The sequence below is a fragment of the Hyposmocoma kahamanoa genome, unplaced genomic scaffold (genome assembly GCF_003589595.1).
Source record: "Hyposmocoma kahamanoa isolate Upper Pololo Valley unplaced genomic scaffold, ASM358959v1 78, whole genome shotgun sequence".
In the NCBI taxonomy this organism is placed as follows: Eukaryota; Metazoa; Arthropoda; class Insecta; order Lepidoptera; family Cosmopterigidae; genus Hyposmocoma; species Hyposmocoma kahamanoa.
This window is the reverse complement of record NW_020653945.1, coordinates 1,250,414-1,266,915: the sequence shown is the minus strand read 5'-3', so window position 1 is coordinate 1,266,915 and position 16,502 is coordinate 1,250,414. Positions and strand designations below refer to the sequence as shown.

General features: G+C 35.9%; 1 protein-coding gene across 2 annotated transcripts in view; it reads right to left on the bottom strand.

Annotated features, from left to right (window-relative positions):
- Window positions 1-6,951, bottom strand: part of LOC113233077 (innexin shaking-B) — a 204,675-nt gene extending 197,724 nt beyond the window's left edge. Inside the window, exons 1-3 of one of the 2 annotated variants that reach the window (XM_026468055.1) lie at window positions 6,843-6,951; window positions 2,495-2,631; window positions 1,479-1,638 (exon numbers count right to left, since the gene is read on the bottom strand). In XM_026468055.1, the coding sequence (XP_026323840.1) occupies window positions 1,479-1,638; window positions 2,495-2,631; window positions 6,843-6,884 (339 nt within the window). In that variant the 5' untranslated portion in view covers window positions 6,885-6,951. Of the gene's footprint in view, window positions 1-1,478; window positions 1,639-2,494; window positions 2,635-6,842 lie in introns of both variants that reach the window. The other variant, XM_026468054.1, reaches the window with a different exon arrangement.
- Window positions 6,952-16,502: the final 9,551 nt, after the last annotated feature.

Here is a 16,502-nt window from a genome sequence, read left to right as displayed (position 1 = left end):
TTTTATTTGAAAACGTAATTTTTTAAGTCATTGCTCATTCACTGTACTGACTTCGCTGAGAAGAACGAACAAGAAACTTTAGGGATTGCACTTTTTAAATAAACTTAAATGCTATGGAATACACTTTGAATCAAATTTGTATGGAATCTGGAGTTAAGTCGTCGTTCCATACATCTTTATCTAACACGAAGTCCTCAATTTTGTAATATGACTTCAATTCAATTAAAATACTTTTAATGTAAGTCTTACACTTAGAATTTCATTGTAAAAACTTATAGTTTATCGTTAAACGAAATCATAATAATTATAAAATTATATTTTTATATTATGAGATTATGGCATAGACTTCGCTATGAAATGACATTGTAAAATGTTAACATCGACTAAGATTAAACTACGACAAAACACGAACAGTTGCTTTCAGAAAATAACTATACATCCCGAAATACCCGCTTTTTCCATACCAATATACAGCTTCTTTTACCCGTCTTCACCTACAACAAATCTCCTAAGAACATGACTAGACCTATTGATATTTCACTAGTGATGAAGTGTTTGCCGCAACTCTATAACCTACAATATAGTCGTTAGACAAACCTGCTGAGTTCAATGTAGGCTTCAGTCTACGAAACCAATTGCCCCATAAATTCCGTCAGACTCTTAAAGGCGATATAGCTTACGTCGTCCAATTTTATATGGCCTCTGCGATGCACACTGCGTTTACGCATCAAAAGGTCTTGCGTCGAAGCACTTACCTGGCCGAAACCAATATCCTAGGTGACCTGGACCCCGATTCAGAATTTAATTCGATATTTTAACCGAATCGTTTGATAAAATATAGAAATGCATTAGTTTTGCATTAAAAGAAATAATCATACGGGTGTGACGTCATGACGGTTCGGTTTCCAATACGACAATTTGACGTTCGATTCGGGTGATGTGAATAAAAATGAAAAAGAAATCGGTCGACAACTGAGTTATCGTAAAGTTCTGAATCGATCCCTTGTTCATAATAGGCTACAAACCTTCCTCATGATCCTAAAGATATATGAGCACATGGAGAATGAAAGAAAAGAGCACAAAATATATTTTAGGCCCACAAGTTTCGTAAATACAGTTGATGCCCCAAGATACCGAATCGTCTAAAGTCGGACAGGGCCTTTTGGTTCTGAGAGTATTCTTCTTAAAACGTCATTCACTAAAGAAGTTGACAACGACTTCATGCATTAACTGCATGCTGTCGATCTCGGCTGTATGAAGTCTGTTTGGACATGGTTTCGACTGCATGCAGTCGAGGTCTCAGTTGCGTGAAGTTAATTACGATTTCACGCATTAACTGCTAACGTGAAATCTGTTAGCAGCCTAATAAAGCAATAAGGAAGTTATACTTATTAATTTTACGACTCACACTGATCTAGTCAGAATCAAATAGAAAGTTAAGGGGTCAGATATCTTAGTGCACCGATTGTACCACTTACCTGAAAGAAGAGAGTGAAGGCGACCCATTGGTAGTATTTCCCGTAGCGTCGCGGCGAATTACCCGCTCCCCTCACTCCAGGATAGGCCCCAGCCTCGCCCGCTACCGTAAACGTCGAGTGGATCCAGCAGTACGTGTTCAGAACGTCTTCCGGGATGTCCCTAAATGGTAACAATAGCCGTTTAGATTTTAAGAAAACTGTCCGCATGTAATCTAATATAAAGAACTTTTTGATACATTGTACTGAATCGATGTCTCTAGAATACAACTGTATATTTCAGTAAAAGAAGCCATTTTAAATGCCTTGTTGCAGCAAAAACCGTTAATTAGAATGCTCCATTAAACAATATGAAGTTTCAAGTTTAGCGTTTTAAGTAAAGAAAATTTGAATTTAAAAACCTTTCTACAAACTCAGTTCATTATTTTTACATACTTTCTCACTTTTCGTTAAATTTAGAGTACAACATATTTTTAATTCTTGTCGGCAGTATTAATATTTCTGAGTGCACCCGAATACGAATTTCCATGACTATCTCTGGTAATTATTATATTTATTAACCAAAATAGTTCTAATTCAGATCCCGTACTATATTGTTGTTTTGTTTGTACTCTGTGATATCTGTCCTATATATGAAAAATTAACCTAATTATTATTATAAATCTACAACAAATCTTGCAGATGCAACTGCAGATCTAAAGCGCAGTTTCGCTGATTAATACTATTCAAGTCCTATGCAGTGACTCCGACTAAGCCTTAATTTTGGCCACGCGCCAACCCCCAGTCGCGCAAGCTAATCAATCACTTCTTCCTTGTTACATTTTACATTTACATTCTGCAGTTAAAACATTGTTGTGCACGTTTAATGCTTTAAAACAACAACAAAAAATAGACAAAAAAGGTCTTTCCCGCATTCCCCGCTTACGCTCGCAAATTATTTATAGCGCCATCTATGAAATAACGTTGGAACTACGTGAAGAGCTCACGCACTAAAAGGGCGGTGGCTTAAAAGAGCTTACCTAGTGTGAATGCAGTCAATAGGGTTGCCCACTAGATGGCGCGTGGTGAGTGCGGCGCTAGCCGCTAGTAGTGCGGCTGTAGTTGCACCGCAGTGGAGGCGGAACGCTACAGAGTCGATCTTCGGGTTTACTCCTTGCTGCTTGATAGAGCAACAAAAGTACGCTTTCAGTTGAAAGTTACGGACTATATGTATTTTTATAACAATATGCGCTTAGATAGATTTCTAAACAACATAAATCTGCATCATTTTGTATAATGTATATAGTCTACAAATTAATTACTTTTCGAGTTTTTGTTTTCTTCGCAAACGAAACTGTTTTTACGGATTTTTTTTATAATACCAAGTGGCGGGACGACCAAGTCGTGCGCCTGTTGGTCAGCGACAAGCCTGTCCATAACAGTCGCAGTGCCACTCAGAGTTTTAAAACACAAAGATCCGAGGGGCACTGCCATTGCGCCCGTCAACACAGGTCGATAAGTCTCTTGTGCCTATATTTTCACCAGTACCTTGACAGTTCTAAAACCGAAACTCAATAATGCTCACGTTACTGCTTGGCGGCAGAAATAGGTAAGGTGGCAGTTCTTTCCTTGGACGAACTCTTTCACAAGGACCTCTACTGCCATTAAATTTGTAGAAGGGAATGTCTATGTTATACGTATTCTTTAGTATAGCTAAATTAACTTCCTCAATTCCGATAACTGGTTATTTATTAGTCATCAACAACGTATGTTTAATATTAATGCAAACCAACCTATTCTGAACATAGTTACAAAAAATATTAGTTTATATAACGTACAATAAGTTCTTCAGCTGTATTGATATCATTGCATACACTAAATATTCATTTAAGCGACGAATTAGAGAAGTAATTTATTCACCATAAGCTGTTTTATTTGAGTTCTAACCTATTATGTACATTTAAGTTATAAACTATTGATATTTTACCTTCTATTTACGTATTTATTTATAACACGTTCACACTTTGATTACTATTATTATTATTTTTTATTTTTTTATTTTTTAGTTAATACATTTAAATAAAAGTCCTAGTTATAATAAATTATAATATAGTTATGTATGTTGAACTAACATTTACATTTTTGTTGTTGTTGTTTATTAACTCATAAGCACACTATGTCACGTCATGTTATAATTTATGTTTCTGTGATATCCTGTAATTGGCATCATATACTGGTCATGTAAAGTAGATTTTTAAGCTCTAATTGTATGCTGTTGGATGTCCTTCAATAAATAAAATAAAATAAAATATATATTTTATTTTTGTATGCTATGTTAGACATGTGCATGTATATGCAAGACTTGTTTTTAATATAATAAATTCGTCCAATTAAAATGAATTATGTCCTCTCTACATACACTTGTCCTAATCATATCATACTAGATTTACATAGTAACATAATTTATTTGTTACTCATAGGAAATGAAACTATTTTTCCGGATTTAAATCGCGTATATTTGTTTTTTCAAACAAACCGACGTTTCGGGCCCTTTACAGGTGCCATGGTCACGGTTGACTGAGGTGGTACAGTCTTCAACCAGTTATGTCTAATATTGATGCAAATTATTTGTTACTGCTATTTTGTCAGAATATTTTTACTTGACGAAAGTAATCAAGACAGTGGTATGCCGTGTTCTTAAACAACGACTCAGTGCCACTCTGCCAATTAAAACCAACTAAAAAATCTGCTAAAAGTGACCGACGGTGAATGACTTATTATGCAATAAAACTGATAAAAGTTTTTGGTAAAAATCCGCACCACCGTGGAAATACTGAGTTTGGATTCAAATTGCACAATAAATTAAGCATTAGCTTAGCAACTCTAACAGCTATGTTAGATCGTCTTGATCGCAGATATCCAATAACAAATATATTAATTGACTATGGCATCTCTGTTTGATCCGTTGATTTAAACAATGTTTTTAAATACCTGAAAAATGTCCGCCAAATAAAAACCAGCAGACGCCGCCGCCGATAATTTTACGAACGGCGCACATGTTACAGGTACCAAAATTAATATTTTTTGTAATTATAGTTCTAAACAGGGTGGTTTTTAACTGGTTGATGACTAATAAATACCATCTCAGTTAGCCGTGACTATGCACTTGAAAAGCCCGAAATGTTAGTTTGTTTTTGTACAAAATAGTTTCATTTAAAAATTTATTACAACCAGTATAACAATCTTCATTTCCTGGGACAAAACAATATTCGTTTTCTTTGTAAATACAAATTGTATTTAGCTCAGTAAACACGCCGCCTGTTGGCACAATTCTTTTCCTAGACAATGTAAAGCGTAATTTATTTATCGCTGTACCACGCTAATTATTAGTCGAAAATTAATTATGCTAATTGATTTATGTCCGTTTAAACAAAGACCTGTGCTCACTCTTTCAATGTCATTGTGGAGTACACTAAACAGCTGAGTAAAAACTAAATTACAAAACAGTGTATTGCTAAATACAATGGAAATTATTTATTTATGTCACAACATAGACATACATACTGTAATATATTGTATCGAAGTATATTAAGTACTAGCTTTTTCCCCGCAAAATTGTAAATTACGTCCGTTTGTAATGGTTTGAACAAAAAGTCCGTGCAGTTTTTGCCTTTTTTAAAAATAATCTAGGATCATCGCTTGTAACGACGTGCACTAATTTACGTTTTTCATTAATTATTTTTATAAGCGTCTAAATAAATACATTAATTAAATTAAAAATAACACCAAATCAATATTTATTTGTGAGATATAAGCGGAAAAATGCATTTGCTAGAGATGAGGTATATGGGTAACAAGTTTTCGTTAATGTAATTAATAAATATCCGGGTATTCATTTTTAAAGTATGAATTTTAATTATAGGCAACGAATTAACATGTCAGTGCTATTACTTTTTTGAAACGTATAAAGTAATTACATGATGTATTTGAAATTTTGTAAAATATTTGAAATTACATTTGGAATAAAGTTGGGTCTTTTATGCCTTCAATGTAATATACAATATAATTACAAAACACTTCACACTTCTATACTTGGTTCAGAATACGTCACAAAAGTAAAAGTTTAAGAGAGTATTCTTGCTTCAAAAATCAAGTACTCTAAAAATCTACATCATCCCTTCAAACGACAAACGTTAAATGAACCACAGAGATCAAGCTAGCCAACTTAAAGCATAAAAAGAAGTTTTTCTTTTTAAAATGTAGTGTTGTCTGTGGTCATTTTAAAAATACAATTTTAGCGCGCATTTTAAAAATAGGCGGGAAAGTTTTCGAAGGGGTATATAACATTTATTAAGTCACCAGCATGTTTTTACGTTTTGTTTACAAAGTAGTTAGTCAAATAACCTCGTATTTTGTCTTTGTCCATAGGACGATACAACCGATCATCGTCGCTTGAGTGCGTTCCTGGCAATCATGATATAAACCGTGTATCTTTCAACCCGGACACTGTCAGAATTGTCCTCCGTGGGACAGAAGCCAAAACAACAAAAAAAAAAAACAAAGTGTTTTGCCGATAATACGTAATTCATATGAAAATAATGATAATGTCAAACCTAATACTCAGGTCAAAAACTACTTCAGTTAGATTGAGATGTGTTGTACCTCATCCAACGCATTCATTCGACTTAGCCCTTTCAGATTTTAACTTTTTCGGTCTTTACTAAATTGTTTGAGTGAAGACGACTATCAAACGTCTCTTAGGGTCGTATTCCAGAACTCTACTCAATACTCAAGTCAGGACTTGAGTATTGCAGTGAGCACTGAAAATCATACTCAAGTACTTGCCATTAGGGTCGTATTTCCAGTGCTTGAAATCATACTCAAGTCTGCTCAAATCCTGACTTGAGCATTGAGTAGAGTTCTAGAATACGACCCTTAGAGCTGTATTTTATAAGCAAACACAGGAATTCTTATAAAAGGCAAATTCTACAATTATCGGTAACATGGCAAAAGATTGTAGATCAAACATAGCCAATACATAATAGATTAAACTTTGATATTTTTCTTTGTCGTGAAAAACTTTATTCTACTTTGCCTTTGTGGCCGAACAGTTACCATGCTGGGCTGCCACGCAAAGGTCCCATATTCAATTCCCGGAAAATTATTTGTATTGCCTACGTTTGTTTATCTCATGAGTTTGGGTGTTATTTGTAGTTTCCTTTGTGTATGTCCATGGCACCCGCGATACAGGGTTTCCTTAATGCGGTGCTATGAAAAAAGTATATAATTATCAATTTTAGCATAATTTTATTCTTTTTCTAATATGCAAAACCAATTTACTGAACTTCAGTCCTAATGAGGTAAAATACATAGGTTTTAAATAGTTACCCCGCCGGAGAGCAACGCATAGATGCTGGTTAAGATCTCCATGGGCCTGCGCGGCTGCGCGGCGCGCTCGCGCCTGCGCCAAGTGCCGCCTGCGCTCGCGCTCGCGGCCGCGGCCGACGCAGCCCGCGCCGCAGCGCCGCTACGCCCGCACCCTCGTCTGCCCCAGGCGACGCCTGATTCTCTAAGAAAAAAAACATGTATATAAAACTAAAAACCAGTATGAAATAGGACAGTGACGATGCGGCCTCTAGTCTGGTTCCTGGCCACTTATTTTAAAAAATTTTGAATTTTTCAATCGCACTCTAATTCAATTTCATAGTCATTCTTGTTTTGCTTCGTTCCGTCGTCACTCCCATCACAATTCTCGAAAAGAAAGGACGTGTGTGTCGTAAAATCTCAATCATTTAAACCTTATGATTCATTAACTGCTCGTAAACCGTCGAATTTTATGCGAATATTGGCCTTTCTTTTTGTTTTTTTTAACCTCTTCTTATAAAAAATTTTACGTGGGCCGAGTCTTCTCTTTGATTTCCAAAAAGCCAAGGCTGGGCTACAGGAGAAACCATAACACAGTTAAAGTAAAATCCACTGTAAAATTTCCAATGAGTATAACGTCATTTTCACAATTTACAATCTTTATCTACAATTATTATTAAGTCATTAATAATAATTGTTGCAATTACTGTTTTTTTACTCCAGTTACTAAATAAACAATTATTATAAATGAAATTACAGAGGGGTATGTACTCATAAGCTATCAATGACATACTTGATAAAACAAAATTGAATTAATGTTGTGCAATAATTTAAAGTAAACTATACTATATGAGATATCGTTCTCAATGAATGACCAACCGGTTCCCAAAATAACAAACAGTAATAGGGTCTTCAACTTACCGATCGTACCTACTCGCGCCACTGCGCAGGCGGCAGCGTCGGCGACGGGGCGGTTAAAAACGGAACAATTAACGTGAAACAAATACACCGCCGATCTGACGGCCGGCCCGCGATTGCCACGTGCTCTGAACTAAACCCAATTTTGAGAGAAACCGACGGATTTGTGTACGTATGTTGAGACGAATTCATATTGGAGCAAGAAACCCAAACATCGAGGAAATATTTACAAAAAAAGTATATGAACGGATAGATCGATCAACAAAACTGAAAACAAGTACAGTGTCTTGCTGCATATTGAACGTTACACAATCAGAAATTATAAATTTAGACAAGTGTAGGATGTTACAAGAGGCGACTGTGAACATAGACTTCCTAGCTGGAAAATCATATATGACAGCTGTTAAAAGATAGTTCACAATGAAAACTATGAGTGCTGGGCTTATTAAAAAAGCACATAATGGATGTGATTGTAACACAGTATGACATTTTGTATTCTTCCCTCGAGATGTCAGACGGTTTGAATGCTCCATGAAGCATTTTAATAAAAACTCATCTTGTAGTAACAAAACTGATAATTGTTTTTACAAATGTAAAGTACAATAAATACAAATGTAATTGTGTGTTAGACTTAACAAAACGCGTTAAATAACGAACAGCTTGGAAGCCTTCCAAATTGACCAACAAACACTGACAAATGTACTACTGGCGCCCTATCATCTAATTCAAGTATGTTTAATGTCCAATTAAATAAATTCTCACGTGTCATTAGAAGCAATATTCATTTGTTACCCCCGTTGACTGATTTACTACCCCAGATTACTTTAAGATATCATACGGAAAATACGTAAACATGCAAATGGGGTACGCCAGCACGCAACCGTGAGCAACTCTGGAATTTAATCCTATAAAAGATCTATTGGACTGAAAGATAAAAGAAATACTTAAAAAGAAAGAAAATCAACAAACAAATGCATAAAATACAATGTTCCTTTGACTTTAAAAGAGAATGTCAAACAAATACAGATGGTCTACAGTGTCAGACACTTCCCACGTACTTAGGCGCCGAGATTGACGGCGAAACAACTGTGGCAGTTTGTTTTCACGTTTCTTTGTCTGTATGATAATTTGTGAATCAGAAGTAAATTTGGAAGTCGGTCAAACGTCTGGTCAGTGATACACTTCTTGTGTTTCTCAATTCAACAATTAACTACAGTTATTTTTAGATTACACACGTAATGGACAACAAGACTGATCTTTTTATATTTCAAAAGTTAAAGAGATGACACATTTATGAGACTCTGTAAAATAGCAATATTTTTTGGCAATTATTTCTTCGTATTTTAATGTGTCATATTGTTAATAGGTCTATATGTTCAGCAGATCGTATGCTTTTTAGACTCTGACGTGTGCTTTGACTGGGCAGCCAGTAAGAAGATATTTAAAATATCCTGGTAATGGCTTATTACTCCGTTTCGATAGCGATTGATTATTTATTTAATATTACCGCATCCATTGTAGTCGCATCAAAAATAGCCCGATCCAGTTCATCTGCGTGAATTTGTTCTAAATGTAAACAACCGTCGATTCGGTCCACCTTGATCTACAAAACTGTTTATTTTTCATTTACATTAACTACCATATAAAAAATAATTATGTCGTAGACTTAATCCACGTTTACAATCTGAAAGCAGTTTTCTGCAACATAGGTTTATGTTGAGTTAATGTATTTTTACTTTTTAGAATACTTAAATTAGTAGTCAAATATTCAATGCACATAAGGTTCTTTTGCCTAGCGACTGGTAATTCATACATATCAATTCATCAATATTTACCTTCTATTACAAATCCTCTGAGAGCGAACCCCTCCTTCGGAGCGTCCACCGGACGTCTTTCCCATCGGGCGGTCGGCGCGCGACTGACCGCAAGCCGCCTAGCCGCGACCACCCGCCGCTAGCGCCATCTCGCGAGATGACATCACAACTAAAACAAAAACATACAAATGAAATAATAATCTATCTTATTTATAGAAAGTTCTATTAGAAAAATAGATTGTAATGAGTTAAGAATTTTATATTCCCTCCCTTCCTCCTTAATCAATAATATTAATGTAATGTGCCAAACAAGCACAATTGTTTGGTCTCAAATGAAAAATTCCCTGTACTATGAGTACCAAAGCAATAAAATCAATTCACTCTATACCCAAACCACCCACACCTAATTCAGAAAAGTTAATTTCCCAAATTGATCCTACCGGGAATAGAACCTGAGATCTCCACACCCAATGCTCACAACGCATACCGCTGAGCCCCCGCGGTCGTCAAATTCGACATATATAATTCGATATCATAATAAAACGTAAGTTTTAGTAGTAACAAGGCTCAAAAGAGTTCATCTAGGGAAGTACTGCGACCTTGCCTATTTCTGCCGCCACGCAGCAATGTGAATATTACTAGCGTTCCGGTGTTGAACAGTAAGGGTGCTGGTGGAATTACAGGCACATGAGACTTGTCAACTTTATGTCTCAGGGTGACAAGCGCAGCGTCAGTGGCCATCGGATCTTGATGATTGAAAAGTATAGGCGTGTCGCTTACCAGATGCACGACTGGTTCGTCCCGTAACTTGATAACTTAAAAAGAACACAATTGTGACGGGAAATAAAATTATTTCGATTCTATATTTAAATAATTCAAAATTATAACAAAAGACGAATTTACTTCCTGCAAAACAATGAACAGTTAAGTTATTTAGTTGCAATGTCGGCGTCAAATTTCATAGGGCACTTTACCCTGGAGCTTCTTAAATTTCCTCTAGACGTTTCCTTGTCTGAAACGGACAGCCTTTTAAACTACATGATTCTAGGGTTGCCACAATTCTGTGCTCTTCACAGAAAAAACGGAAATATGTTCAATTTGTGAAATTTTTACCGTATGAGTTAAGGATGATTTCAGTGTCATAGTAATTTGTGTGTTTACTAAACAGTAGAACTCCTTGTGACAGAGTTCAGGGTCAGTTCTTGTGCTAGGGAAGTACTGCCACCATGCCTATTTCTGTCGCCAAGCAGTAATGTTAGTATTATTGTGAAGGGTACGGGTACTGGTGAAATACAGGCACATGGGACTTGTCAACTTATGTCTCAGGGTGACGGGCGCAGTGGCAGTTCGTCCTAACACTTGATATGATTCACAGGCACTCGACTACTGCGAATACAAAAAACTCTGTTGCCACATACCGCCAAATCACTTTCCCATGCAAATCAAAATCAAAATCAAAATAATCTTTATTTCATAGGTAAGCATTATTACACTTGAAATCGTCACAATGGTTAAACTCTACCGCTCATTCGTAAGGCAGATTCCCCTGAGAAGAATGAGCAAGAAACTCTAGGGGTTGCTCTTTGTAAATAACATTTACAATATTTTTTTATTTGAAACATCAGATTGAGACTACCTCCATGAGCTAAACGGGTTACTACCACGGATTTTTGTCATCCAAGTACGCAGAAGTTGTATAATAACCTTTAGTATAAAGTTTTTGTTTCACTATAGTTTTAAACCTCGTGAAAGGCAAATTTTGTATATCAACCGGAATCTTGTTATAGAAGCGTATACATTGCCCCTTAAATGATTGTTTGACTTTGTGAAGACGACTATCAAGAAAAGCTAGTTTATTTTTATTCCTCGTATTAATGTTATGTCTGTCACTATTTTTCATAAAGAAATTACTATTCCTTTTAACATAAATTATATTTTCATAAATGTATTGTGAGGCTAGTGTAAGAATGTTAATTTCCTTAAACTTATCTCTCAAAGATACTTTGGGGCCCAGATTGTAAATTGCCCTAACTGCACGTTTCTGCAGGACAAAGATTCTATTGATATCGGCGGCATTACCCCAAAGCAAAATGCCGTATGTCATTAGACTGTGAAAGTAGCTGAAGTAAACCAATCTAGCGGTTTCGACGTCTGAAAGTTTCCTTATTTTTTTAATCGCGTACACTGCAGAGCTGAGCCGTTTTGACAACTTACTTATATGGGGACCCCATTGCAATTTAGCATCTAACGTTATACCTAGAAATACAACTGTATCCACAAGATTCAATTTTTCGTTTCTAACTACAATGTTTGTAACCGTCTCTCTAACATTGGGTAATGTAAATTTCACACAATTTGTTTTTTTCTCATTAAGAAGTAGGTTATTAACAGCAAACCAATCAACTACTTTAGATATAGCATTGTTCACATCGTCATAGGAACATTGGTGCCTTTTAACTTTAAATAATAAGGAAGTATCATCAGCAAACAATACTATCTCATGTTTTATACCCTCCATAAGGCTAGGTAAATCATTAATATAAACTAAAAACAAAAATGGGCCTAGAATTGAACCTTGAGGGACACCCATGCTAATTACAGACCCTGACGATCTCGTACCGTTAACATCGACCCTCTGTACCCTACCACGCAAATACGATTTAAGAAGGTCGAGATCACGTCCCGCCACACCATAATGGCGAAGTTTCCTGACCAGTGTATCATGGTGCACACAATCAAAAGCCTTGGAAAGGTCACAGAATACACCAATAGCATCATGTGAGACTTCCCATGCATCAAATATATGATTAATCAACTCTACACCAGCGTCGGTTGTAGAGCGACCCCGAGTGAAACCAAATTGTTTAGGAGACATTAAATTATTACTATAAAAATGTGCACACATCTGATTTAGAATAATTTTTTCAAATATTTTACTGAGAGTTGGTAGTATTGATATAGGTCTGAAATTGGTGGGGTCAGAAATACTACCAGATTTGAAAAGTGGAATAACTTTACTTTGCTTCATGAGGTCAGGAAAGACACCATCATCAACACATTTATTAAAGACACAGGCTAAGTAAGGCGCAATACAATCAACTATAGAACTAATTACTCTGACTGAAAGACCATCAAGATCAGCAGTATTTTTTATATTTATAGACTTAAAGGCCTTAACAATATCGTTTGGAAATACATGACGGAACCTTATCTCGAATTAATCTCGAATGCAGTCTAATGCATTTAGTGCTGTGTTCCTGAGCGGGAATTTCAATAAAAATGCATGGTATATTGACTCTGGAGCCAGTGTACACCTTACGGCAAATGAAAGTTGGGTTAAGAATGCGTCTTATGATCAAAAACAAGAAATTATCGTTGCGAACAGTGAAAAGTTGTCAGTTTTGTGTTCTGGCGATGTGAAGATTACAACTACAGCTGGTGATATTGATTACGACATTACGGTTGAAGACGTTTATTGTGTTCCAAGTCTGGCGACTAACTTGTTATCAGTCAGCCAACTCATAAGGAAAGGAAACAAGGTGTCTTTTTCTGATAGTAGCTGCTCAATATATAACAAAAATAATGAGTTGGTAGCTACAGCATTACTAGAAAATGGAGTGTACAAAGTAAACTTACAAAACCAGGAACATTTGGCTGCATCAGTTGTATCAGGTGTTACATGGCATCGCAGATTAGGACACATTAATAAAGACTACCTGAATCAGATGAAGACTGCGGTACAGGGTATGTCTTTTGATGAAAAAGTTAATATTGGCAAGTCTTCATGTGCCACATGTTGTGAAGGCAAACAGTGTCGGTTACCTTTCAAGAGTACCAGCCAGAGAAGCAGTGACCTATTAGATATAGTCCATACAGATATCTGTGGGCCTATGGAAAATGTATCCATAGGAGGATCTAGATACTTCTTGTTGTTTGTTGATGATTGTAGTCGAATGGTGTTTGTTTATTTTCTGAAACACAAGAATGAGGCTTTGAAGTGTTTCAAGGAATTCAAAGCCCAAGTGGAAAATCAAACTAAGAAGACAATCAAAGTATTAAGGAGTGACAATGGACTAGAGTACTGCAATAAAGAGTTTGACAACTATTTAAAAGGTGCTGGCATAATACATCAAAAAACTAATCCATACACACCACAACAGAATGGATTATGTGAGCGATTTAATCGCACTATCGTTGAAAAGGCAAGGTGCCTACTCTTTGATGCCAACCTAGGGAAAGAATTCTGGGGTGAGGCCACTAACACTGCAGTATATCTACAGAATCGCAGCGTGGCTGCAGCATTGAGTAATAAGACACCGTATGAGATATGGACTGGCTGTCAACCCGACATAAGTCATATCAGAATCTTCGGTAGTACGGCAATGGTCCATGTAGCTAAAGAGAAGCGCAAGAAATGGGACAAGAAGTCAGAAAAATGTATTCTCCTTGGATATTCAGAAAACACAAAGGGATACAGGCTGTATAACCCAGAAACAAAGACAATATTGACTAGTAGAGATGTGGTCATAATAGAGCAGGAATCAAAATCTGAGTGTCAGATGGAAGTTTCATCTCAGAGTTTTGATTCAGTGGGAGAAGAAGAAGTTAAGATAGATGAACCAAACTCGGAATCTGACAACACAGATAGCTCACAGGACACATTTCTAGATGAGACATATGAACCTAGTGATTCTGAAGCTGAAGATGTCCCGCAGATCACACTTCAAAGACCTACACGGGAGAGGAAGCAACCAGACAGGTTTACATTTTCAAATTTTTGTGCTGGCGAGACTACATATGATGATGTGACAGGTTTGTCTCTTCAGGATGCTTTAGCCGGACCTGAAAAGGAACAGTGGAAAATGGCCATGGCTGAAGAGTTACAAAGTTTCAAAGAGAATGATGCATGGGAGTTGAGCAATCCTCCTCAAGATGTTAGAGTTGTGCAGTGCAAGTGGGTGTTACGTAAAAAATATGATTGTGATAATAACATTCGGTTTCGTGCGCGTTTAGTAGCGAAAGGTTTTTCGCAAGTACAAGGTGTGGACTATACTGATACTTTTTCCCCTGTAGTGAGGCATACCACATTGCGGCTTTTATTTGCTCTGTCTGTTCAACTTAATCTTGACATAACACATCTTGATGTAACAACTGCTTTCCTGTACGGAATTCTTGAAGAAGATATTTATATACAAATACCTGAAGGTTTTTCTGAGACAGTAGAAAAAGGTCAAGTTCTTAAATTAAAAAAATCTATGTATGGTCTAAAACAGTCTTCAAGAGTATGGTACAAGAGAGTAGAGGAATGTCTTTTAAAAATTGGCTTTGTTAAATCTAAGATAGAACCATGTATGTTTTTGAAAACACAGGATAAGTTAAAAACAATTGTTACTCTTTATGTAGACGATTTCTTCATTTTTTCAAATGATAGTAGAGCTACCAAGTACTTAAAGGATGTTTTATCTGATAATTTTAAAATTAAAGATTTAGGTGAAATCAAGAAATGTCTTGGAGTAAATGTAAAAGTAAATAAATCGGAGAGAACAATATCAATAAGTCAGGAAGATTATATTGATCAGCTGTTACTTAAATTTAATATGAGTCAATGTAAAACTGTTCAAACTCCAATGGAGACTAAGTTACATGCATCTAAAGATGAGAATAATATAGATAAATTATTATTTCCTTATCAACAAATGATAGGCTCTTTAATGTATTTAGCGGTTCTTACCAGACCAGACATTGCATTCGCAGTTAGCTTCTTAAGTCAGTTTAATAATTCCTATACCAAACAGCATTGTTCATATGTTAAACGCATATTGCGATATTTAAAATTGACCAAACATCATGGCTTAAAATTTTCTGCAGATGGGAACTCTGTCATTGAAGGGTTTGTGGATGCTGATTGGGGTGGGAACACTGTTGATAGAAGATCCTACACCGGTTTCTGTTTCACTTTGTCAGGTTGTGTAATTTCCTGGGAGACAAAGAAACAAAAGACCGTGGCTTTATCAAGCAGTGAAGCCGAATACATGGCGTTAGCTGAAGCCTGTAAAGAATCTCTTTATTTGGGAAACTTACAGTTTGAAATGACTAATAAAAAGTACACTATTGAATTATTTAATGATAACCAGAGTGCATTAAAGTTGACTCAAAATCCAATTTTTCATAAAAGAACCAAACACATTGATATCCGTTATCATTTTTGTAGACTGTGTAACTAATAATATTGTGAATGTTAAATATTTGCCATCAGCTGAGATGCCAGCTGACTTACTTACGAAGAGCTTGTGCTCTAATAAGCATTATTATTTATTGGATAAGTTGGGGGTTCAGCATATTTATGTTTAAGAATAGTTGTTTAGAATAGTATTTTTTATCAGTATAACATTGTTAGATATAGTAGGGGTGTAGAAAAGTAATATCTAAAATGTTATTATCTGTGCACCGTTTGTACATGTGCTGCCATCTGTGATGGCTTGGTGGTATATTTTTAAAATAAACGAGTTAGTTCTCTCTCTGCACTACGCCGCGTTGTTTTATTAGAATAGCAAAATCAACCATTAAAGTAATTGCTCCTAAATTAAAGTTAGGCGCTATTTATAAAAGTGAATTTTCATGCGTGAACAGCCACCCTTCGAGGTGGATGATTTTCTTCAAAATAAAATGGGACCACTATGGAAGTACCCCCTTTCCAACAAAAAAAGAATCATGTAAATCGGTTCACAAACACTGGAGTTATCGCGTAACATACATACAAAAAAAAAGAACATACAGTCGAATTGAGAACCTCCTCCTTTTTTGAAGTCGGTTAAAAAATTAGCTTTTAACCAAATTCAGGGGTCTATACGGCGACAGTTAAATGAAAGAACATGTTCCTTTTTTTTATTACGTTTTAAAACTTACATAATTACTTTTTTTATATTTTTTTTGTCTGTTAAGAACAAGTCAT